Source organism: Schistocerca gregaria, chromosome 5, assembly GCF_023897955.1.
Source record: "Schistocerca gregaria isolate iqSchGreg1 chromosome 5, iqSchGreg1.2, whole genome shotgun sequence".
NCBI classification, from domain to species: domain Eukaryota; kingdom Metazoa; phylum Arthropoda; class Insecta; order Orthoptera; family Acrididae; genus Schistocerca; species Schistocerca gregaria.
In genome coordinates, this window is record NC_064924.1 from 10,339,223 (window position 1) to 10,366,622 (window position 27,400).

General features: G+C 39.5%; 1 protein-coding gene across 2 annotated transcripts in view; it reads left to right on the forward strand.

Annotated features, from left to right (window-relative positions):
• Positions 1-27,400, forward strand: part of LOC126273150 (trehalase-like) — a 260,073-nt gene that overhangs the window by 140,083 nt on the left and 92,590 nt on the right. For both annotated transcript variants that reach the window (XM_049976602.1, XM_049976603.1), the window contains exon 5: positions 622-758. In XM_049976602.1, the coding sequence (XP_049832559.1) occupies positions 622-758 (137 nt within the window). The remainder of the gene's footprint in view (positions 1-621; positions 759-27,400) is intronic.

Below are 27,400 nucleotides of genomic sequence, written 5' to 3' on the forward strand. Positions count from 1 at the left end.
ATCAGATGATCAGAAAACAGCCACTGTTGAAAGGCAGTCATTTATACCATCTTCAGTGTGATACAACATAAGATTGCATATGCTTCTCCATAATCAAGGTATATGTTACTCCATTTGACTTGACAGAAATAGACACACATGTTCCATTCCCCCAAACATCTGTATGCACTATTGATTAGAGTTTGGTAGTCAAACCCCTAAAAGTCAGTTGCCTTGATTGAAGATTAGACAACTATGTGAGAGAATGAAATAAAGTTGATAGAAAGAAAAAGGAAAGGATAAAATGCCACATAGAGAAAAGAAACTTACACGGCATAGAAAGATGCCAAACAGCAAGCAGACTAAAATTAGCTAGTGCATCTGTACAGCCTTCATGATATAAAAATATTTGCACAGCAAACAACTGGTTCACATTTCCACTGGAACTGCTGTAGTAAAGAAAAACATCAAACTATGAGACTGTGACACTGCAAAGTGCAGCAATTGCACAATACGACACCGAAACTATCCTTTATTATTGAACCATTTTTAAATGTTTGTAATAAGACTTTCATACTTCAATTAAATTTTTCTCAGAATCTACTACTTAATGCTGATCTCATGTTTAATTTCATTTTTCAGTGAAGATTACATCATTGCCCATGGATTATCTAATGACTCTAAAGTCCAACAACGTCTTTATACTGACCTGAAATCAGCTGCAGAATCAGGGTGGGATTTCTCTTCAAGATGGTTCATAACAAATGGAACAAATGAAGGTACTTTTTAACTGTTTCACAATTTCACTGCAGTAGTCCACGTAAATAAACTATATATGAGTTGTCTATTCTTTCAAACATGTCTGAGACAGCATTTTTCACTTAGTGGGCAATACACACTGATAAGCCAAAACATTATAATCACTGACCACTGTGACATTGGATGCTGCCTGGTGGCATTGAAGGCAGGTAACGTGGTAACAAAAGTATGTAAGTGGGCCACACACAGACAGGGGATCACCCTAGCAAAGATATGGGCTGCAAATAGGGAAATACCTTGAGATAAGCAACTTTGATGAAGGGCAGATTGTTATTATGCAGGGCCTGTGAATGAGTATCTTGAAAAAGGTGATGCTGGTCATATGTCCACATGCTACTGTCATGAGCATCTACAGAAAGACGTAGAATGACAATGAAACTACCACTAGGCAGTAAACAGTTAGACATCCATGACTCTTCACAGAACGTGCAGTTCAAAAGCTAGTCTGCTCTGTAAAGTAGGAAAGATGGTGATCTGTGGGATCTCTGCCAAAAAGGCACAATGCTGGTGCACACACATGTTTCGGAGCACACCACTTGTTGTACATTATTGAACAAGGAACTCTGCTGCAGACCATCCCTACATGTTTACATATTGATCCATTGACACCATCAGTTACAATTGCAATGGGCACAGGACCACCAGGAGTTGACTGTCAATCAATGGAAATGTGTTGTGTGAATCACATTTTTGCTACACTAGCTCTATGGTCATCTCCACAAATGCCATCATCGAGGTGAATGGTGGGTCGAAACGTGCAGCGTGCCACAGATGCAGGCTGGCAGGAGCAGTATTATGCTATGGGAGAAATTCTCCTGCACTTGCATGGAAACAGTGGTAGTAATCAAAGATGCGCTGACAGATGCGAACTGCCTGCATCGCTTCATGGTTGATGTCTTCCCTGGTGGTGATGTCATCTTTCATCAGTATAATTGCCCATGTCTCGGAGACAGAACCATGCCACAGTGGTTCAAGGAGCATTGTAGTGAACTCAAGTTAATATCTCAGCAACCAAATTCGCCTGATGGCCAAAGTCGTCTGATGTAAACCCTGTGGAACCCATCTGGGTTGCTATCAGGTGCCATTACCACATTCGTAAATCAGTGGCCCATTACTTACGTGAATTACATGACCTTTGTGTAGACATCTAATGTCACATACATCCATAAAACTAACAACAAACTGTCTGATCCCTGATATGCAGAATCAGTGATGTATTTGGTTCCAAAGATGGACAAACAAGCTATTAGGCAGGTGGTCATAATGGTTTAGCTTATCAGTGTAAATGTTTATAAATGATGTATGAAAAACTCAGGCATTAGTGGCAACTGGGCACTGAAATAAATCCGATGGTGAAGTGAACATTTGTGCTGGATGGCATTTGAACCTAGATTTTCTCCTTTACATGAGCAGCCGCCTTAACCAATTCAGCAATCCAAGCATGCTTTCTGCTCAACACTAATTCTCAATTTGATGCCTGTTACACATGTAGTGTCCACTGTCCATTGTCCTCACTGCCCACAGCTTCTCCTGATTTCCTGTAAAAGTTTGGATGTAGTGTGCATCCAAACTGAAGGTTTTAAATTTCAGTCATAACTTGAGAGTTTTTTGATATTATCATAATATGTGTAAGGACGATGAGTAACAGTAGTAGTGGTAATAGTAGCAGTAGCAACACTAGAAGTCTTCATTCACTAGTTAATACGTGCTTTATAGCTCAAAGTCGGTAAGGGAATGTTCAAAGACATGAAAAATACCCTGGAATAAACTAGTAGAGTTTATGGGCCATGATATTTTACTTCTGTATGGTACCCATGTAATTACTATAATTGTGGTAATCAGCATAATAATGTTAGCAATAGTATTTCAGAGTTTGAATTTAAAATGGATGTAAGTTAACATATATCACACACAAAAGTGTCTGCGATTTTGCAACAATTTATCTGTTATTCATCAACTATGGCTTACTTGTCAAAGGACAATAATTATTTGTGCTTAGTGACAATCTTTCGAAACTTCAGATCATGTTATTCCAGATAAACAAAAATGACTTAACAGAAGTACAGCAAATTACACTCAGTGTGTGTAATTGCATTGTTACTGCCTGATGTAGAAGATGTAATTTGTTATGCTCCACAATCTTTGAAGTTTTTAATGTTATCTTTGGCATACTAGTGTAATCCATACATCTCACTCATGTATTTACATATTAGCTGACAAGCCTGACATTGTCGGACATACACTTGCCAATTTTCTGTTACAAATGAAAACAAAAAATGAACTGTCATTATAGTGAAGTATATAAAAAAATCATTTTCATCTATTCATGTAAACATCTTTGAAACTATCAAACATTCATACAAAGAAACATAAATCATGTACAAATGTATAAGTACAGTATAACAATCAAAGAACATGAACCCAGACAGTTTCTGTACAATGGGTAAAGCTGCTTCATGTGTCTACAATGCGATTTTGCAAATGTCTATATGATAATGCCTCTTCGTAGGTCTAAAGACAATTACTGTTTTTGCCTACAGCATTTGCACTTTGCAGTTGAAAGCTGTGGAAACCACTACCAGGTATCAGGGATTTCCTTAAGATGATTCGATTGTAAGGGTATTTTAGTAGTAAAGAATATGCAAGACACTGAGAACCAAATGGGCCTAATGCACACCCTTGTCAGTTCTGAGATTTTAACACGTATGCAGTTTCCTGGCATCTGTCTATCTTAAGATGAACCAGCTCTATCACTGCTGTACCCCTACATTTTATACATGAACATTTCCAGAAAGCTGTCTCTCCAATTACTCTGATATTTGCTTCCATATTGACCCAAAGCATGAATTTTCATTGCAGTAGGTATGGTCACAGGCTACACTGACGCCCATTTCTTCATCAAAGTGGGAAGCTCTTTATGGAATCCCTCACCATAACCTCATCTACCACGTTTTGGACACTGAGAATTTGAAACTCTTAAAATGTTAACTAAAAACCTTGCTATCAGACAAAAGTTGATGTTTGTGTTAATAATGAACATTTCAGAAATTTTACAATGACAATTTGGTCATCAAGTTCCATGAACTGTTGTTGAAAGTTACATATTCTTTGTTAGAATCATGGGAGGCAACCATTGTCGTCAAGACACTTTGTAGGGAGATCACAGTTTGTTATTTCTCAATACTTTGTAGATGCCTTTCAAAATCAATTGCCCAAATACATAAATGAAAGGCAAATATCAGCCTTGAAACAAAACAAACTTAACAAAACTACTAGATCAATATTGAAACACATAGTCTTACTGAAACTGATTTGATATGATTTTTTATTGGTCCAGTTTTATCATACAGCACAAATTGTACAATCGATATTGGACAGGTCAAAGATAATTTACAATAATACGTAGTAAAATAGGTACATATTACAATTAATTTTGTTACGTATTCAGAAATTCTCTGACAGAATAGAAACAGTGCTTTATTAGAAATTCCTTTAGTTTAGCTTTAAATATTGGATGAGTAGCAATTTTTATTTCCTCTGGTATCTTATTGTGCAATATTACACCAATGTTAATTATGCTCCTCTGATAGGTGGTTGTTTTGTGATATTTTTTATGTATATTTGATTTCCCTCTGGTACTACAGTTGTGTACATTTTTGTTCTGTAGCAGTTTGCCTGTTTTCAGGAGGCAGTCCCTAGTGAACACGATAGTTTCAAAAATGAATAAACTTGGATCATTTAGTTGCGTTCTAAAAATCTTTACACTGTGAGTTGAGTATACCCAGAAAACGATCCCATATCAGACTAGTGAGAGGAACTGTGCATAGTGTGCCTGCAGTACTGTTGTTATGCTTGGTGTATCCTTTAAATTCTTAGGCCATAGCACACAGATGATAATTTTCTAGACAAGTTATTTATACATGTGTCCCACTTTAAGTCTTGCTGAACCCATGGACCCAAAAATTTTATGTCACATTTCTAGGGGAACATTTTTAATTATGCTTGAATAGACATTTTATTAGTTGGAGTAATTAAATGAAAATCAACACACACAGCTTTTTCAGTATTTATAATGAGTTTGTTTTTTGTAAGCCACTCAGAAAGTCTTTTCATAGAACTTTTTTCTGTGGACTGCAAAGTTTCTGGACTGGATCCAGTGAGCAACACGCTGGTGTCATCAGCAAACAGGATAGTTTTAGTGAGACTCATATATTCAACTAAGTTGTCCACATAAATCAAGAAGAGTATTGGACCTAAGATTGAGCCCTGTGGTACACCATATTTTGTTGATAATTCACTAGAAAGAAAGGAGTTGTTTCTTGTTTTATTCATTTTGTTGAATTCATACTGAAGTGATACTTTCTGCCAGCAGTTTTTTTAGGTATGAACACAACCAGCTATGTGCTACACCTCTTACTCCTCGTCTTTCTAATTCTTCGAGCAGAATGTTATGGTCCAGGATGTCATAGGCTTTTGATAGAACTAGAAAAATACCTGCAGCTAATTTGTGTTGATCAAGAGATTTTAAAATGCAGTCTAAGAATTCGAAAATTGGTGTCAGCATACATTTAGACTTTCTAAAACCATGTTGTTATACTGTAAGAGGCACATATTTATTTGTGAAACTTAAAAGCCTGTCATAGAAGAGTTTTTCTATAATTTTTTGAGAAGGAACTGAACGGTGACATGGGTTGATAGTTTGATATTTTTTCAGAAGAACCTTTTTTTTAGCAATGGTGAAACTTTTGCTATTATAAAAAATCTGGAAATACGCCAGTTTTTAAAGAGAGGTTGAAAATTTTTGCCAAGGGAGTTATTAAGTGGTGATCACATGTTTTAATATGAAATCAGGTACTTCATCAAGACCACTTGACATTTTATTGCTAAATGATTTAATTTTACTTATAATTTCACTGGGCTTTGTTTCGTAAACATACATAGAAGCAGTCGAGATCACTGACTTGCTGGCGAAACTTGAGACTGGTCCGTGACTGTGTACTTGAATGAGGTCTTCAGCTAGTGAAGTGAAGTATTCATTGACTTTTTCCACAACTGAATTTGGGTCTGTGACTTTTGAGCCTTCTAGTGTTAATGACACTTTTTTTTTCTTTGGCATTGAACTAAGAGTTTCTTTCTTTATAACTCTAAACATGGATCTCATTTTGTTGGATGAGTTTCTTTAAAAATTGTCATTCCACATAATTTTTGCCTGTTTGACTACTCTACCATGGATTCTTTTGTAGGTTTTTGAATAATATGCGAATTCTTGGGTTACTCCATATTTCTTACAACAGTACTGCAGAAATATGTTTCTCTCGCTGGAAATTTTTATGCCTTTAGTTACCCATTGCTCATTATTGTTAGATTTTACTGTTTTTACTACTTTCGGAAATGCTACATTACAATAGTGAAGAAAGATGCTCTGGAAACTCATGTACATGCTATCAACATTGTTCTGAGTGGCTATGCTTTCCCAGTCTTCCTTCACCAGTAAGAGATTAAAAATTCTAATGTTATCTTCAGAAAAGGATCTTTTTTCAACTACTTTTTTGGAACTACTACTACTATTTCGCATTTCTATACACAGCAGCTGTGCCTCATGAACACTATAACCCATCCTCAGTACTCTGCTTGTGAATCTGTGATTTGTTTCTGAGATGAATATTTGGTCAATAATGGAATTTGTGCATTCTGTTAACCTTGTTGGGCAGTGTATTGTGGGGATCATACTGAATGTAATAATTTTTTCATAATGTCGGGCCAAAGTCATAATATATTTCTTTTAACTCAGTACCGCCATTAGACTGTTTTTTATTTGCAGTGTTACATTTACACGATCATGATTTCAGCTTCAAAGTGCCAGTATCAAGTGTATAAATATGCAGTATGCCATCTTAGGCACTGTATAACACTTAAAACACTTGAAAATGACACTTTGAAGCCAAAATCATGAATGTGTAAATGTAACACTGCAAATAAAAAAACAGTCGAATGGCAGTAATGACTTTAATGATATATTGAATGTGTTGGTCACATTTATCAAAGCATCTCTGGTGCTGTTGCCTTTTGAAAAATCAATACTGAAATCCCCACTAAGCACTATCTTCATATTTAGTGTACTGATCCTGTTCAGTAGAGCCTCTAGTTTATTCATGACGACTGGCAGGCAGGTTTCCACTTGGTGCTCTATATATGTTAATAACTATGAAATTAAGCTCTGGCAGTTTAGTAATGGAAAGTTCAAAGTCTTTTACTGGCATCACAGAACTTTATTTGTTCTTTCACACAGATAGCAGAGCCTCCATGTTTGGAAAACTCTCAGCTAAACTGACCACCTAATCTTTATCCTGAGATTGCGGTTAATTTTACTTCGTCATGTCAGTGCCAATGTTCTGTAATACAAATTATGTCTACATTTAGTGCATACTGGAGTAGTGCTTCCAACATGGGAATTTTATTTGTGAGTGACTGAATGTTATGGTGTAGTATAGCAAAATCTGGGTATTTAGTAACTTCAGTTGAAATGAAGGCTGCGGGCAACGAAACATCAGGGAGAAGTATTTCTACTATTGGACCACGGCCTCTTAGCCCGGAAGTTTTAATTACTGAAGACGCCGCCGTGAAAGCCTACGCGCTATGATTCAGTTGAAATGGTTTCTGATTCTTTATCTAATGGCACTTCTATTACAGCACTTATCCTTAAAAAAAAAATTGGTATCTTTCTTGTGTGTGGCTTCTGTTTGCTGGTGGAAATCAGTAGGTGAGTTAACTTCTGGAGCTTGTATAAGTTTTGCTTCATCCACATCTGTCCTCTTCAGTTTAAACCATTTTGTAATTTTCGTTTGACTGATGACTTGATTGTTTGTTTCTTGCCTAATCAGTTTAAACCACTTGGTAATTTTCATTTGGCTGATGGCACAGCTTGTAACTCATCTAAAGCACTTGTTAATCTAAGTTTGTTTGTCATTTATACTTTTCTCTTCTCTCTTCTACAAAATGCGAGTACATATTTTTTCAGCTAGTAATTTCTTTCCTGGTGTATTTAAATGAAGTCCATGGACTGTATGGAACCTTTGCTACAATCTGTTTAAATCTACAATATAGACATTCTTAAAGTTATGTGCATATTTCAGTGACACACTCGTTTGTCTTTAATTTCGTGGTTCACACATGACCAGGGTGGTAAATGACGATGATGTAGGATGTTCACAATGAGTACATTTGTGTTGGCTAAATTATTTAAACATTTGTAATGTCTCGTTTCTATAGACATCGTTTGATCCTCCTACTAACACGGCAAAATTGTCTTTATTCAAACTAGCTATGTCAGCTAGCTAGTAGCCACGTCTAGCTACTGCTAGAGTTCACATCTGAAGTGAACAGACAGTTTGCTCTGAACCTCAAGCAAGTGTGTGTATGATGAAAATGATTATAATGAAGACCTGTAGTGTTGGGATAGGTCGTGCGTGTGTGTGTGTGTGTGTGTGTGTGTGTGTGTGTGTGTGTGTGTGTGTGAGATACATTTAGTATCTGCTCTGTGTGTTCTGATTCTAGTTTCACATTAATTAGAAGCTACACAACAGTAAAAAAGACACTATTACCACCAGCCTATATATGAAAATTTGGTGGGTTAACATTAATAGTAATAGTAATAATACTAAATATTAATTATATTTTATAATACAAAGTGGGTTCATTGTTTTTTATAGGAAATATGGGATGTTGAGGACTAGATAAAAAAAAAGTCACACCAATGAGACTGGTAATTCGCCTAAAAATTGATTTTCATAAACATCTATTTTCTTATAACTTTGTTAAAAATAATGATTCCAAGACTTACCAAGCGGGAAAGTGCCGGCAGACAGGCACATGAACAAAACACACAAACACACACACAAAATTACGAGCTTTCGCAACTGGCAGTTGCTTCGTCAGGAAGGAAGGAAGGAGAGGGAAAAATGAAAGGGTGTGGGTTTTAAGGGAGAGGGTAAGGAGTCATTCCAATCCCGGGAGCGGAAAGACTTCCCTTAGGGGAAAAAAAAGGACAGGTGTACACTCGCACACACACACACATATCCATCCGCACATACACAGACACAAGCAGTCCCTCAAATGTATCAATGCACTGTGCACAATGAAGCAATTTTTCATGCATATCAGTGTTTACAACATCATATCTCTGGTACTGTGTGCCATACAATGATGGATTTGTGTAGATACATTCAGTGGCATAGGTGGATACCATCTGGGGAAATATTGCAAATGTAGTTAGTAACAAAGGACTACTAAATATAAACATCAGGCATGATGTGGCAGCTTTCCATGTTTGTGACATCACATCTCCTGATCTATAAGTCATACAATGATATAATTGAGTAGATACATTCAGTGTGTGGAAAATAGGGACAGTAGAAGAGAAGAAAAAATTTAAAAAGTTATGTACAATGCAGCATTTTTTCACGCATCTACATGTTAATGACATCATATCTCCTGAAGTATTAGTGGTTATGAAGATATACCCTTTTGGGTGCATTTAGCAGCATATGTTGGTACTGTCTCTGAAATGTACTGTGAGACTAGTTAGCAGCACAGAAGTAACACATTTCAACATCATGCATGATGTGACAGTTCTTTATCCATACCATTGTTTATAACATCATATCTCCTGAACTATGTTAGATAGGTAGTTCTTAGCTCCTCAGCAATTTTTGCCTGGCTGTAAAGGATACGTCTACCAAGTTTGGTTGAAATCAGTGGTTTACATTTTGTCAGATTGCTTTGCTTCAAAAAACCCCATCCTAACATTTTATATACAATTTAAATTCACCTTTTGTGTTAATTTTATCAAATTTCATGCATATATCATGATATAGTGTGTATTTTCTAACATAAATTGCTGCAAAGAAACAGATTTCATACTACTGTTGTACGCTACATCTATGATTTGCACCTGGTTTGGAAAATGTTTCTCCTCAATCACAGTGTAGCTATTTATTTAATAAGTACAATATTTCCAACTTGTTGTCCAGTTTGTACTAAGGAAATGTATGAACATAGGCAACAGTGATGTAAACGTAGCTATAATAAAAGACAACTGGTGTGAAGTAATTGTGTGTTCTGTGCCTACTATACCTGTGATACTATCTTAAATTTAGTAATACACTTGTTAATTTTCAGCCATGTTATGCAAATTTGTTAGTGATTGTACAATTAAAAAGATAAGTTGACACTTAAAAGTTCAAAGTAGCTTTAAAGAATCCAGTAAATTTTATCCCAGATCTTTGTCTCGAATCAGTTGGATAATATGCGTTATCAGAAGGACAAAGATTCTGTAATTCTACGAGCCAACAAGAGCAATGTCACAAGCAGCCAGCACAATTTTTGATCTTCCATGCTGGAGTTTTCAATTTAAACAAGGCTTGGAGTCTGGTACTCAATTTATTAAGAACTCACAAGTTGTAACATCGACTAGAGCTAGGAAATCCAGAGAGAGTGTGAGTTTCACAGAACGACAGTGTGGGCTCTGAAAAACCAGAGAGAACCAAAGAGCATAGCAGGCACTGCAAATCAAATAATGTTATAAATAGTGGTAGAACACTGACACTACTTTACAGTCAGGTTGGCATCCAGGCAGCAAACATTCTTAAGAATGCAGCACACCAGCACCAAAAAAGATCTCTGGCTCAGTCATTGAAATATTGTGTGTAAAACAAAATCAACAACTTGGATGGACACTCAAAAGCATATCAGTAACCACTCAATTTGAGGAATCTGAAGGATTGCAGTTTATCATGTGTTAAGTTCCCGAGTTCTCAAAAGGAACTCTTAAGCCTTGTAGTGCAACAAATCGAGAAATTAAAAAACACTCAGAAAGCTTAGTTTAAAGTTATTTGTTTACTGTCCTGTAAAACATTACACCAGCTGCAGGGTAATATCCCTGTGAATGCTGTTCTCAGACATGGGATGAGTTAGTTACTGTCCACGAACAACCTACAAACCACCCTGACTGTTCTCGAGTGATTGGAAGCTGCTACAGCTGAGTGTATTGGGAAGACATACTGAGATACATAGTAGAGTTATCAAAGGAACATTGGGTACTATCTTGATCTACAGGTGGGGGAGGAGGGGGCTGAGGTAATCTTACATGTTTGAGGTACTGACTTCAACTGAAAGTGAAACTGAATCAGTCAAACACATTTCATCTGCTGAGAAACCTACCGTGTCCTTTGTCACAAAGAGGCAAATGCAAAAAGGCAGGGGTCTGTTAATCATCAGTTAAGGTGAATCACAAGCATCACAAATAATGGTATCCCTCACCTCATTGAAATGGCAGCAAGGGATGGGAAGGGTCACCTCGTGTCCTCTGTGTGAATGCTCAGAGGCTTTATTCAGTATAATGAAGAGGCTGTTCTGGCAGCCACTGAGGGAACAGGACGCAGTCAACTGCAGACTGTGTCACATGGTGGAATGAACAATGCCTGGCAACCGAGCCCATACTTGAAACATTCTAGCAAATGACAGAGAGGTTTGAGAAGACTTGCAGCTCAAAGAATTTTGACAGAGCTTACAATCTGCAGTACAGTCCCCACAACTGCTTCTGGTCACCTGAGCCTTAGTTGAGAGGGAGATTAGAACTTTAAACTCTGAATGTCCTATGAAAAAATGGGCTCTGACTTCCTACACTTGCACCACACTGTTGGGAACTGTAGGATTCCCTCAAATGGGTCTGGGTTGAGCTACACATCAGAGGCATTTACCCAGATATGTGCTTCTGTGTGAGGTGTACATGAGGGCTTTTTTAGCTAGATGACTCTCCATCCTGTCCGGATAATGATAGCTGTTGAAGAACCAGAAGTATTAGTGCAAGATCCGAAGAAATGGCCCCCTACAGATGAAAAGATAAAAACCCTAATCATTAATTGCTAAAGCATTGCAACAGTCACAGAATATGAAGCAGTCCTGAAAAGCAGTGAAACTTATATAATACTACACACAGAAAGGTAGCTAAAACCTGAAACAGACAGCAGTGATTTTTTGGTGAAAGTCTAAGTGCATATCAAAAAGATAGGTCAATGAGAAATGAAAGTGATGTATTTGTCACAGTAGACAAGAAACTAAAGTCCACTGAGATCGAAGCTGCACACGAGATTGTGTGGACAAGTCACAGTAGCATGTGTGAGCATAAATTTGTAACTGAATCTTTCTATCAACCATCAAACTCGACCCTAGATGTACACTAAAACTTTAGAAATAAACCTCAGTCAGATACTATGAATGTTTCCCAATCATACTGTTATCATTGGAGACAACTTCAGTCATCCAACAATCAGCAGGGACAGTTACAGCTTTGTAAGAGGTGAGCATAGTATATCATCCTGTAAAACGTTACTAAAAACCTCCCCTGGAAACCACATAGAAAACAGTCTGAAAGCCCACTCATGGTGGATATATGTTACACCAAATGGCAACAAATAAACCTGACCTCTTTGAGAAATCCATATTGATATTTATATCAGTCCCCATAAAGCAGTTGTAGCAACTATGGTTACCAATATAAAAATGGCAGCTACAACAAGTAGGAAGATTTAATGTTGTATAAATTAGGTTAAGATGCAGTTGTGCTATACCCCTTTGAGGAACCTGAAACATTTAATTCTGAACAGAAGCATGTAGAAGAATTGTGGTTTAAGTTTAAAGGAATAATTGACCAAGCAATAGATACATATGGCAGGAGGGACCTCCCATGCTATACAGTTTTTGTAAAGCAGCTTATGAAAAAACAGTGACAACTGTGGTGCATACATAAAACAGAGGAGTATTATAAAGAGGGTAGTCCTTAATTAAATGCTTTTGGCTGTCTGAAGGGCAGTGCATGAATCCTTCAATCACTGCCATAGCAGAATGCTATTGAAAGATCACATATAACATTAAAAAAAAAATCTGGTCGTATTTAAAGGCTATCAGTGGCACCAAAGTTAGTATCAAGACAAACACTCTTGTATGAGAGAAAAACTGAAACTATGGTAGTGAAGTAAAAGCAGAAATTATAAATAATGTATCTACTGTTCATTTACAAAGGTGAATGCAGGAGTACTGTCCCAGTTGAATTCTCACACCCCTTCAATAATGAACAATAGAATTATGATCAGTAGTATTGAGAAACAGCTGAGCTCACAAAAATGAATAAAGCTACAAGACTTGATAGAATCCCTGTGAGATTTTACACTGAAATCATGGTTGAGTTAAACCCTCTTTTAATCATAACATACAACTGAACACTAACAAAAAAACTGTTCCCATAAGGTGAAAAAAGCACAGGTCACATTTGTCTACAAGGCCAGCAGAAGTGACCTACAAAATTACTGTTCAATATCTTTGACAGAAATTCTTTGTAGAATCTTAAAACATATTCTGATGTCAAACATAATGAGGTACACAGAAATGAATCACCCCTTCTATGCCAACCAGCATGGATTCTGAAAACATCAATCATTCGATACCTGATTCCTGCTTTTTTGTACAACATTCTGAAAGACATGGATCAAGGCAATCATGTGGAAGTAGTATTTCCCAGCTCTGAAAAGATTCAACACTATATAAACCAATGTTTATTTACCAAATTATGATTATATGGTGATCAAATAAAATATGTGACTGTCCTGAGGATTTCTTTGTGGGGATGCATGTTACTTTAGATGCTTGGGGAAATGCCTGATACACATTGTACTATCTTCCAATACATTTATTCACTACCAGTTTCAATTGCGGACTAACTTCACAGTGGAAAAATATCTACTGCAGAAACTTCACATGACATACATGCTATTTAACCAGGAAAGTATATGCCATCACTGAGTTGAACACACAACAAAACAAATCTTAATACTGTAATACAGATTCAACCAAGCAGAAAAAAATCTTGAAAATGTGGAAATACATAGGAGCAGGAAGAGCACAGCACAACTGGTCAGGCACAACCTGCCTCAGCAATGGTGCTCAGCTGTTACTGCTACTAATATTTTCATGTTTTCCTATGTTGTTTTCTGCTTGGGTAAGTCTCTATTACAGCATTAAGTACCAGTTTTCTTAGGTTTTCAAGTCAGTAATGCCATATACTTTCCTCCTTACATAGCGTGTGTGCCATGTGATGTTGTCAGAATAGATATTTTAAACTGTGAATGATCAACCCCATTGGTGAATAAATGTATCATAAGAAAGCACAGTATATATTGTGCAATTCTCTAAGTATATGTTAACAGTTGCCTGACAATTTTTTTTTTATCTTGGCTGGGGAGTCATTGACAGATGTAGAAGTAAGTTCAGACATGCCCCAAGGAAGTGTTTTAGGATCCTTGCTGCTGGTGTTTCATATCAGTCACCTGGGAGACAATACTAATAGTAACCTCAGATTTGTTTACAGGTGGTACAGTTATCTCTCTTGAAGTACAGTCTGAAAGAAGCTGCATATATATTCAATCAGATCCTGACAAGATTTCAAAGTGGTGCAAACATAGGTCTGAGAACTGGTACCAAGGAAGGCAGGATTGGGTTATGATAGTGGAGGGGGCCGTAATCAATTGCTGTTGGTTAGTTTATTTTTCAATCACGTACACTTTATTTGGAAACAACAACAAATAAAATGTTACAATAAATTAAGAAGTGTTCCACAGCTGAAGGCCTTAATGACAATAAATTCAAACTATTTCTCGGCTGAAGGCCTGAATAGCAATCTTTTAAGAACCAGTTCACTTCTTCAACTTGCAATTACAGCTATTAAAATATTTTTAAAAGAACAGTCATCAAAGTCTCACTCCTAGAATACAATTGTCTAATTAAAATTTTAAGACGAGTAACACACTCATGGCTGAAGGCCTTAACGACAACAAATTTAACTATTTCTTGTCTGAAGGCCCCAACAGTAATAATTTAAAAACTGCTTTACAGCTGAAGGCCTGAATAGCAATCTTTTAAGAACCAGTTAAACAACTTCAAACTTTAAAAAAGCACAGTCGTAAAATCGGACCAAACCAAGAGGGGGGGGGGGGGGGGGGTGCAGCAGATGTTGCTCCAAGGATCGAACTGGGAACGTCCCTCAAAATTTTGCAAGCGATGAGACAGGCAGCCAAGAAGTGTATTCACATTCACTTCATGAGATGGTAAGTCAGGAAGTTGTCAAAATGTTGGTAGCAGCAGTCACTTTACGACTCGGAAGAAGCCAGGTAAACCTCGAAAACGAGTCAATAATAACCACAATATGTACTGATGGCTGCCTTTGGTGTGAGACACAGGCTCCATATAATCAATATAGAGCTTGTCCATGCGGCAGGATTCATACTCAGAACTCAGGAAGCCATGCTGAAGAGTGTTCTTTGGTTTGGCCACATGACGCAACTGACACCAAGAAACCATATCTCTAATGTCTCGGTTCATAGACAGCCAAGTCAGATGCTCCTTAATCTTCTGCAAGCTCTTATAGGTTCCTAAATGCCTGTCAATCAAAGAGTTGTGAAGGTAATGGAAAACCGGGCATACTAGGGTAGCTGGTACACAGATCTTAATCTCCCTGGCACATCTCACCCTTTTACACAAAATTCATCATTGTACATGGAGCCAGAAAATGGGAAGTAAACTTACCAAATGTATTCATCCCAACATTCTCCCACTGAAAGCCGTTTCTTAACCGGTCCCCAAGTGGGGTCCTGATCCTAATGGTCGGCAATGTCACTAAACAAATGAGGAATACCGCTTAACACTACACAACTAATATTGACTGCCCAAGCTTTTTGGGCGCCCTCACTAGATGGCTGTTCAGTAAACATACAGCTGAGGACGTCCATAAGCACATTCTCAGTGCCCCTAATGTGTTTAACCTTCAACTGAAATGCCGAAACGCGTACCATCCAGCTCATGATACGCCCAGTTTTACGCTGTCTGGCTAGCACCCAGCTTAAGGCTTGATTGTCAGTCTCTAGCTGAAATACTCTATGTTTTAGATAAAACCGGTACTTCTCCAATGCGAACAAGATGGCCAATGCCTCACATTCGTAAACAGAATATTTGAGCTCGGCACTGGTTAACCGACGATGGCTGCCTTTGACCCTCGAACTCCTGCCAAAATTCTTGCATTAGATGCATCAGTTTGGACAGCAAATTTCTTATTAAAATCAAGCACACTGAGAATGGGAGGATTGGCTATAGCTACCTTAATGTGCTCAAAAGCGACCTCTTGGGCAGGTCCCCACTATAAACACACCCCGTTTCAGCGTAGTTCATTTAAAGGAGCCACCATCTGAGCAAAATTAGGGACAAAATGCCTAAAATAATTTGCCATGCCTATAAACCTGCCAATCCCACATTTATCTGTAGGTGGCAGCAGAGCCCTCAGTGCCTTACTCCGCTCCTGGTCAATGCGAATGCTCTCACCAGATACTAGATGAACTAAGACAGACACCTGCTGCCTGGCTGATGCCATCTTATTGGTTTAATAGTCAAACCGGACCCCTGCAACCTAGCAAACACTTGCTGGATATGTTACAAATGCTCTTGAAACAAACAACTATAAATTACCAAATCATCCAGATAATTATAAACACAGACTAATTTCAAGTCTCCAAGAATATTATCCAGCAAAAATAAGTAAGGACGGCTGCGCCAGTAGCCAAACCAAAGGGGACCCTATTAAATTCAAACAAATTCCATTCAGTACAAAATGCAATAACCTGTTAACATTCTTCAGCTAAGTGAATCTAATAATAGGGTTGATTCAGGTCGAGCACAGTGAACCAACTAGCCCTGGCAAACCAAGTAAAAGATTTATCAAGATCAGGTAAAGGAACTGATTCTAGGATAACCTTCGTATTTAGGCGACGGTAGTCAAAAACAGGCCGAAAAACCCGTCCCTGACCCTTAGGAATGAGGAATATAGGGGAGGCATAAGAAGCTGTAGAAGGCCTAATAACTCCTTGCTCAAGCATTTTAGAGATCTTTCCCCATAGTATCTTCATATTAGACAGTGAGAGGCGATATGAGGACTGCCTGACAGGAATATGGTCAGATAGACGAATATGGTAGTCAAGAACATTAGTAACACGCAGTCTGTCACAGAGAAGCTCTGGAAACCTCACCAACAAACCCCCTAGTTCAGAGGCCTGCTGGGAAGAAAGATGGGTGAGATCAAACTCACTAACCTTAGTACAAACAGCCAACATTCCTGCATCTCGATGCATCTTACATTTAGCACATTCACGGAACCCAAATTTCTGAGCAGAATTGAACTTAAAGAAAAAGGTGTACCTGGAATAATCAAAGACAAGAACAATTTTACCAATAAAATCACACCCCAAAATCAAATCGACCGCCAGCTTATTAACCAAGGCCAAAGACAAGAGCCACAAGAAATTGCCAACCCAGATACTCCCTCAGACCCTACCATGCAGAAGCAACACCTAACCATTGGCAACCCAACATCTCTGCACTGGAGAAGGGACCAACCTAAGCCTTGCAAGATGACCAAGTTCAAGGAACCATTCCAAACTCAACAATGAAAAGGAACTACCAGAATCCAAAAGCGCACAAATAGGTTCGCCAGCTACTCGAGAACAAATATAAGGCAGAGGAGGTGATGATCAAGCAGCAACATGGGCACACCAGGGTTTAAAGGCTCGATCCCGGTGTCGCTGCCAAGTCAGGCGTCATTTATCGATTCTGGGTGTCCGCAGCTGAATGCAAGTACGAACTAAATGCCCTGTCCAACCGCACCTGAAACAATGCCATGATTCCTTTTTAGCAGACTGAGCTGATGTACAAAATCCAGAATTATTCTTGGTAATGCCCACAGACTGAACCTTAACTTCACAGCATTTATCATCCAAGAGCGGCAACGCAGATATCACTACAATGGTGGCACGGAATTCCTTCCAAGTGGAGGGACAGCCACAAAAAGAAAAAAAAAAGTGTGATTTATTCGCCGCTCGCATCCCCCTCAGGACAACAGAAACTTAACTCCTTTTCTGGCAAGTCAATTAACAAGGCCAAACAGGCCATCTTGACTCTTTGCACATATTGATGTAACTCCTCTTTATCTTGCTGCATCTGCCAAATATACCGACATTCGAGTTGTTAGCGCACTCCCATGGTCAACCTCTTGTTAATTTCAAGCTCCATCAACTGCTGCAAGGAAAACCCTTCTGCCATGGTCCTGGATACCAGGATCCTCAACTCACCTCTAGTTAAAGGATGTAACGGAGACAAAACTACTTGATGCAAAACACCAAACGCATCAGCATATTGCTCATTGTGAACCAACAACCATAACAACCTTTCATTTTGCTCAAGTCGGTCAACTACTAATTCTGTGATGTCTTGAAACAAATGCATGAGGGAATTAGGCAATTTAGCAGACGCCCTGTCTATCCTCTTGGGAGACATAAGGGCATTACTGACGGGCTTGCTAGTGCACTGCCTGGACGATAACAAATCCTGCTCTCTGGTCCTCTTCCTATCAAGTTCTCAGCATGTGATCTTAAACTGCAATTTACTAACCAAGGAACCCTAATTCAGCTGTTGATTCCTTATCACAATCCTCTAACTTTAATTGCCTTAAATCAGATATCCACTTGGTCAAATGTATCAACTGCACCCCCACCCTGTCTGACTGACTGCCACTAGGTTCAGTGCCCTCTAAGAAACATATGTTATCCTCAAGACTACTAACAGCTTTAAACAAGAACTCAATGGCTGCCTTTGTCTCACCCACAACCTCTGGTGTGATGTCAATTGGCTGAAGCATGGTAGCATGTAATCGGGCTGCTAAGTCCGGAACACTACCCTCAATAGCCTGGCATCTTATCGCCAGCTCATAAATAAGGTGGTCTTTCCTCAACAGGCCAATCCCAGGTCACTGCCTGACTGCCATCAGAATTGGTCACCGAAAGCAGAACACAGTACCAAAGACAAATATCGTATAACACTGGCAGAGTTACAGTTCAAACCAAAAGCAACTGAAATGGCAATATTACAATCATAGCTATGTGCTGCTACCAGTTGAGACCTGGTACCAGGGAAGGCAGGACTGGGTTACAATTATGGACAAGGCCATAATAAACTGCTGTTGGTTAGTTTATTTTTCAGTCACGTACACTTTATTTGGAAACAACAACAAATAAAAGGCGACAATAAATTAAGAAGTGTTCCACGACTGAAGGCCTCAATGACAACAAATTCAAACTCTTTCTCAGCTGAAGGCCCCATAGTAATAATTTAAAAACTGTTTCATGGCTGAAAGCCTGAATAGAAATCTTTTAAGAACCAGTTAAACAACTTTGAACTTGAAATATTTTTTTTGAAAAAACAATCATAAAATCTCACTAAACCAAGGAGGAGGAGGGGCTGTAGACATTGTTCCAAGGATTGACCTGGGAAAGTCCCTCAAAACTTTGCAAGTGATGAGACAGGCAGCCAAGAGTTGCATTCACTTCACAAGATGGTAACTCAGACTAGTGGCAGTTTAAACATGACCAATAATCATTTGCCAAACCTACATAATGTGGGATGACCAATGCAATGATGGAATAACATACCCAAGCCAGAACCAGTGGTCAGCATTACGTCTTCAGACTGTGGTGTTTAGAGAAGAGGGGAGGGGGGGGGGGGGGGGACCACCACCCATCCCACAAATCATGGAAGCTGTCGAACTACACGCCTCACTGGACAGCAGGGGCGAGGTGAGGAAACGTATGCTTCTGTAACATACACTAACCTCCAGGTCAGGTAACTGTGCATTAGCAGTCACTAGGCAGCAAAAATATGCTGGTTGAACTTCACAAATAATAACATACAGAATGTAACAATTAACAATAAGAAATGGAGGATGGCTAATTAGGTTTGCCTTCCCCAAATGCTCCACCCACTGCTTTTCACCTCGGCAACACTGCAAGCAGCAACACGCAACCAAATGGTGAGATTTCACAATGGTGGAGGCTTCACTACTTGAATTAAAGTCCACTCAACTTAAACTTCCTGGGTCCGGTTGACAATGAGGTTGTACCCCTCGCGACTACAGCCCTTCCATCCAGCAGTACATGCGTGCCACCAGTGGTCCCGGCATGTTCTCGCGGTGCAACCTGGCTGCTCATCCACCCCAACCAAACTGCCGACTCACACCACACGGAAACATCCCAAAGTTGCCCCACTGTTACTAGATATCAATAACTGTCGCTGCTACCACTAGCGGACAGACAATGCTTGCAAACAGAGTGGTGTCAATGAACACATGAAGAAGACGACACCCATAACTATACCAACTAAATGATGCCAGCCTAGCAATGGCACCAACACGAGCCACAACACGGCTCAAGGTCTTTTGCTTCAAATGTTCATAAATGTAAAATTGAGTACTTAATGAATTTTTTTTAAATGTAGTATCATATGGCTATAATGTCAGTGACTCACAGCTGTAATCAGTCATCTCATGAACATAGCTAATTGTAACATATTGTAGGAGTATGAAACAGAATGATAAAACAATTAAAACTCCAGAATATCTACACTATAGGAAAAGGTAGTTTGCTACTTGTCGTGAAGAAGACATGTTAACTTGCATACAGGCACAATTAAAAAGCCACTTACACAAAGCTTTCAGCTACAAACTTCATTAGCAAAAGAGAAATGCAAACTATTCAAACACACACACACACACACACACACACACACACACACACACACACACACACACAAACAAACAAGTACACCTCACGCACACACGACCACCAACTCCCACAGCTTGGGCAGGGATACAACTATCACATGAGATACAAGCAGCAATCTGGAGGGGGTGATGAGTGGAAGGGATAGTAACTCACAGGTGGGGGCACAGTGGAATGTTGTCTGGCAGAGTGTGCAGGGACTAGCATGCTAACATGTGCACTGTCAGGAAGTTGTGGAGCATGGAGATAGGGTAAAAGGAGCAAAAAGGAAAGGAGTGGGGAAAGATGGACAGGTATGTTGTCAGAGGACAGCAAGCAAAGAGAGTGAGAGACGAGAATGAGGGGAGGTGACAAGACAAAGGGGGTGGAAACTTGGGGAGAGGGGGTGGAAGCTGTTGGGTGGAGAGGGCGGGGAGAATATATTACCATTGGTTGAGGCCAGGAAAGGTGTTGTAATGATAATTCCCATCTGCGCACTTCAGAAAAGCTGGTTATGGAGGGAAGGATCCAGACGGCTTGGGCAGTGAAGCAACCATTGAAATCAACTGTATTGTGTTCAACTGCATGTTGTGCCACAGGGTGGTCTACTGTGCTCTTGTACACAATTTGGCAGTTGCCATTTATCCTAGTGGACAGGTGGTTGATAGTCATACCAATATAAAAGGCTGTGCAATGATTGCAATGAAGCATGGCAGGTATATGACATGGCTGCTTTTACAAATGGCCTCACCTCTGAGGGGAAGGGTAAGCCTTTGATAGGACTGGAATAGGAATTGATGGTTGGGTGGATTCAGCAGGTCTTGCACCTGTGTCTTCCACAGTGATACGATCCTTGTGGCAAGGGTTTGGGACTGGAAGTGACATAGGGATGGACTAGGATGTTTTGGGGGTTGGGTGGGTGATGGAACATCACTTTAGCAGGGTTGGGAAGGATCTCACGTAGTGTGTCCTTCATTTAATGGCATGATGATAGATAATCAAAGTTCTCCTGAAGGGTGTGATTCAGTTTTTCCAGTCTGGGATGGTACTGGGTGACAGACGGGGAACTCCTGTGTGCTGGTTCTTGGGAGTGGTGAGAGGATTGGGAGAGTGAGTGGAAGTGGCACAGGAGATCTGTTTGTAGACTAGGTCTATGGAGAGTGCCTCTTTGTGAAGACCTTCATGAGACCCTCAGCATAATGGGCAAGGGATTTCTTGTCACTACACATACGCCATTCCCATGCAGACAGACTGCACAGGAGGGAGTTTTTGGTGTGAAATGGATGACAGCTGTGAAAATGCAAGCACTGTTTGTTATTAGTGTGTTTGACGTGGACAGGGGTGAGGATGGAGCCATCAGAGAAGAGGTGGTCAACGTCCAGGAAGGTAGCATTCTGGTTTGTGGAGAGTCAGTTGAAGCAGGTGGGAGAGAAAGTGTTGAGGTTGTGAAGGAATGGCCCTGAGTCCAGATCATGAAGATCTGACAGCCTCCCATGCCAACCTGTTTATGGGCCATCTAGAGGAGACCTTCCAAGCCTCCCAAACTACATCCTTAACCTAGGCTTTGATTACATACCATCATGCCCCAAAATGAGGGATATCCTACCCCAGACCCTTTCCACCCCTGCTAATATGGTGCTCCATTACCCACCCAACCTCCAAAACATCCTAGTCCATCCCCATCCCACTTCCAGTCCCAACCTCTTGCCACAAGGATCATGTCCCTGTAAAAGACCCAGGTGCAAGATCTGCCCAATCCATCCTCCCACCATTTCCTTTTCTAGTCCTGTCACAAGTTTATCCTTCCCCATCAGGGGTCTGGCCAACTGTGAAAGCAGCCACATCATCTATCAGCTCTGCTGCAGTCATTGCACGACTTTTTATATTGGTATGACTAACAACCAGCTGTCCACCTGAATGAACAGCCACCACCAAACTGTGGCAAAGAGCAAGTAGACCAACCTGTGGCACAACAGGCAGCCGAACATAACATGCTTGATTTCAATGGTTGCTTCACTATCTGGGTCAACTGGATCATCTTCCACCACCAGCTTTCCTGAACTGTACAGATGGGAGTTACCCTTACAATACATTCTCCACTCCCATAATTATCCCAGACACTACCTACAGCAACATATTGTCCCCACACCTTCCAGCCAACAGTTTCCACCCCCTCTGTCCTGTCATCTCCTCCACATTCTCATCTCCCACCCTCTTTGTTTGCAGCCCACTGACAATACACCAGTTCATCTTTCCACGCTCCTTTCCTTTTTTTGCTCCTTTTTTCCTCATCTCAATGCCCCACAAACTCTTGATGCTGCACCATTCTAGTCCCAGCACACCCTGCCAGACAGTGCTCCTCTCTGCCTCCAACCATACACTACTATCCCTTCCCCTTCTTTGTCCCTTCCACATTGCTGCATCCCATGTGATAGTTCCATTCTGGCCCGAGCTCCCAGGGTGGACGGTCATGTATGTGCGAGGTGAGCTTGCTTGTGTCTATGAGTGGAGAGTGTTTCTCTTTTGCTGATGAAGACTGTGGCCAAATGTTTCTATGTATGTGTCTTTTACTGTGCCTGTCTGCAACCTAGCATGTTTTCTTTATGGCAAATAGCAATCTATCTTTTCCTACATTTTTAAATGGAATGATAAGATCAATCAGGGTGGAAGCAATTAACAGCTTTCATTTCACTTTTCATTTCATTGGTGGGATACTAGGGAAATACTATAGTATAAAAAAGACATTGCTATCAAAACACTTGTACCAATTGTCCTAGAATACTGCTGAAGTATGTGGAACAAGTACCACTGTGTACTAACAAGGGATATTTATGAATACATTGGAGGACAGTAGGAACAGTCACACATTTGTATAATAACAGGGAGAATGCCATGCATATGTGGAAAAACCAGAACTAGCAGACATTTTCAGATAAACATCAACTGCCCCTGATGAAGTACCATATTAGTCTGATTACAGTATCCACAAATATATTTAAGCAGTCTTCCTTCCCACACTTCACATGCTAATGGAATGGGAAGTACCCTCCGCCATGCAATTCACACTGGTTTGCAGAGTATGCATGCGGACATGGCTGAAGTTCCTGTGCATATGCATGCATAACAAAATAAATTGGCAGTAGCATCTGGATCAGTTAGGTAGCCAAAAAGTAGACTTCTGCATGCCTTGCACTTAGAAACCTCTTTCATTGTGTTGACATGCATATGCGATAGCTAGCAAACTTTGCAGGATCTCTCTCAATACTGACCTATGCCATAATCTTTCCAGGCAATGTACCAAAGGTCAAAAAACATTACAAAAGTGTGAAGTAAGAATGTTACATTAGGCTATTAACCAAATATCTTGAAGTAGCCACGACAGGTATTTTGGGATTATTGCACTTATGTGCCAATAGATTTACCCCTAATGATGCTGGTGGTTAATAATAAAAGTGATTATCAAATGAGGAGCAATTTCACAAAACTGGCTTTATGCATTTTTGTTTAAACAAAAAAAGATGGTTTCTTCCTAATACATACTGTTCGACTCCCTCTACAAGACTATGCAGCCAGCTTTAGCGAAACTTGCTTTATTCCACACTTATAGAACAAATAATACAGCCTGTTTTGGGAAATCACACCTCATGAATATGTAGGGGTATTCTCAGAACTTGCTTTATGGTACTTAGTTTGTGCAAGATATTAGAGGTATCGCTGAATTTTCTCATAATTTGCTTAATGTGTAATGAATGTCAGAAAAAGTACTTTTTCGACTGTGTTAAGGCACTCCTGTAATAATTGCTTTGCTTGGTGATAGATGGCAGGGCATATCACTGTATATTCTTACTAAGCTGACAATCAGTGTGGTGGCTGATGGGAGCTGCATTAGGCAACACACTGGGTGTCTATTTAGTTTGCATTGGCACCATTAAACTACATTTGTTGATGAAAGCTGTTATGTGAGTTGGTTGTCATTTACCACCATCTTGTGGAAGGGGAGTGTTTTAGACTAGAGTTGTGTTAAATAGTGAATACAGAAGATGATGGCGAATATAATATTGCTGTGAGTGAAACATTTGGTGGGTGTAAAAGAAGAGAAAGAAAGCAATCAAATATCTCCAAAAGCAAAATCAGCTCAATATTCAAAGCAAAATGCTGGGCCCAATATTGACCCAGCATGCCGAAAGAAGTGAGGCAATCAACCATGGTGAGAAAGACTGTCATGCAAGCAAACTCTCTTGCATTGACTTGCCATGTTTCAGCAATCTATTACATTTCTTCAGGAGATAAACGCAAGCAAGATGCATTCTTTCTGTAATACATGTATATTTCAGCACCAGCTAGGTATGTTGTAAATCCCATTGAAGATAAGGTTTCTAAATCTCTGTCTATCAAAGATAAGATAGAACTTTGGGATGTATCCCAAGCATCAGTTTGTGCTGCTCCATTTAAAAAATAACAGGTGTATCACATGATTGCTTAAGCCAGATTACCTGTCACTATCAGGAACATGGGACTGCACTATAGCAATGAAGAGGTGGTTCGGGAGCAACTCAGTCTGACATAGTTAAGACCCAATAAGTCAAAAGATCACATTTTGAAGTAAAAGTGTAGAGAATGTTACTATATCAGAGGTAAAATGAATAGACAATAATGTCCTGCACCAAAATTTAAGACAATATTCTATAAGAATTTTAATCTCAGCTTTGGTGAGCCTCAAAGTGACACCTGTTCAACGTGCAATGAGTTCGAACTGAAAATGAAGGTTACAGAAACTGAAGAATGCCCGGAAGAGTGTAAAACTAACATGTGCCAGCATTAAGCCTATGCAAAGATGTTTCACAGCATCATGAACAAATAGGAGGGTTGTTCAATAAGTAATGCCCCAGATCTTTTTAAAAAGCCATTAATACACATAGACAAACATCCTTGTTAGTGCTTCACATTTGATGTTTGTTCTGTGCACCGGTGAAGTTTCGAATGGTTCTGGCATATACCAGAGCCATAGTACAGTGTCAAAATGGCGTCCACATATGACTTATGTTATAAGCAGTGTGCTGTTATTGAATTCTTGTGTGCAGAAAAAGAAACCATGGTGAACACCCATAAACTTTTGTGTGCAGTGTATGATGATGCTGCAGCTGATAGGAGTATAGTTGGGCAATGGGCAAAGAAAGTTACAGCCTCAGGAAATGCAGAAACAGAGCTCCATATCAGAAACACTCAGGGCATCCTGTCTGTCACTGCTCCAGACATGCTGAATCGTGCAGATTCCATTATTCGTGCCAACCGGCACATCACAACTCAATAATTGGCTCTACAGTTGTCGGTCAGCATTGTAAGTGTCACTGCAGTGATCAAGACTCTTGGATATGCAAAGATTCAAAGAAAGGCCATTTCACCTGAATTTGAGCATTCTCAGACCGACAGACAGGCCTTTCTGTTACGGATTGTTATGGGGGAAAAAAGCTGGGTGCACCACTTTGTGCTTGAAACAAAAAGGCAGTCCATGCAGTGTTATCATCCTCATTCACCATAAAAGAAGAAATTCAAGACAACCCCCTCAGCCTGGAAAGCCTTTGTGACAGTCTTCTGGGATTGTAATTGCATCATTCTCGTGGATGTGATGCCAAAAGTGTCAACCATCAGTTCAGAGGCATACCTGAAGACTCTGAATAAACTTGAGAACTTTTTCTGACGTGTTTGATCAAACAAGAATATGGCAGAAATCTTGCTCCAACACCATAATGTACACCCACACGCTCTTCCACAATGTTGGTGTACAGCCATAGAATGTAATTCAGACTAAATAGAAAAATAGGACATGGACAAGACATAGTGATGAATATTGTCACCAAATTCTGACTCTTAGCAATAAATATGTTCTGAGAAAAAAAATGTGGGGCATTACTTACTGAACGATCCTTGTACCCTGAAGAAACTGTAAAAGTTGTCTTCAACATATAACAAAATCAACCACTGCCAAAGTTGTCTACTGGAGAAATCTTGTCACTTGACAGCTACCATTCTATAATCTGCGGTGTACATGAACCAAAACAAAATACTGATAACATTAACAATGTAGGAAAACATAGATTGCTACTTACTGTAAAGATGACACATTAAGTTGCACACAGGCACAACTAAATATCTCTTTCACAAAGTTTTAGGCCATAGCCTTCATCAGAAAAAGAGAAACACACACCATTCTTACACATGTATGCATGAGGTGTGCTTGCTTATATGTATGAATGTTGTGCATTTCTCTTCTTCTAATGAAGGTTGTGGACAAAAACTTTGTGAGAGTCTTTTAATTGTCTCTGTCTGCAATTTACGGTGCTATCTTTATGATAAGTAGCAATCTATCTTTTCCTACATTGCTGATATTCCTAACTGGAGTTTCCATTGTTTGATTTTGCACTGATAACATTTTTCAACATACTTGGTGTGAAACAGAAACAGGAAGACTAATAAAATCACATCTGCAATATAAAATTTTCTCCTGCATTATTTGGGAGAGAGACAAGACAGATTTACAAGAGAGGGTTGAGACTTGAGCTTTCTTCAGTCTTGTGCACCAGCCAGAACAAGAATTCTATAACGCTTTGTATAATGGCACATTTTATGAAACACACTAAAGTGGATATCACTGATCTAGTTTAAGCATATAACAGGTTACATAAAAGAAAAATGTCTTCCTATTCCCAGCAATTGATAAACTACCACAAACTTTATGTATATGCAAAGACTGTCTTAAAATACATTCAGAACTGTACAAAATTTTCTGTCACCAGAGAAAAAAAAAATGCTTAAATGGTCCTAATGTACTATCAAATTCAACACTATGACAACTAAAACTAATTTTGGTACAGGCTCTGCCTAGGGCTCACAAGGCAGTTTCATATTTTGGTTCTAAAGTC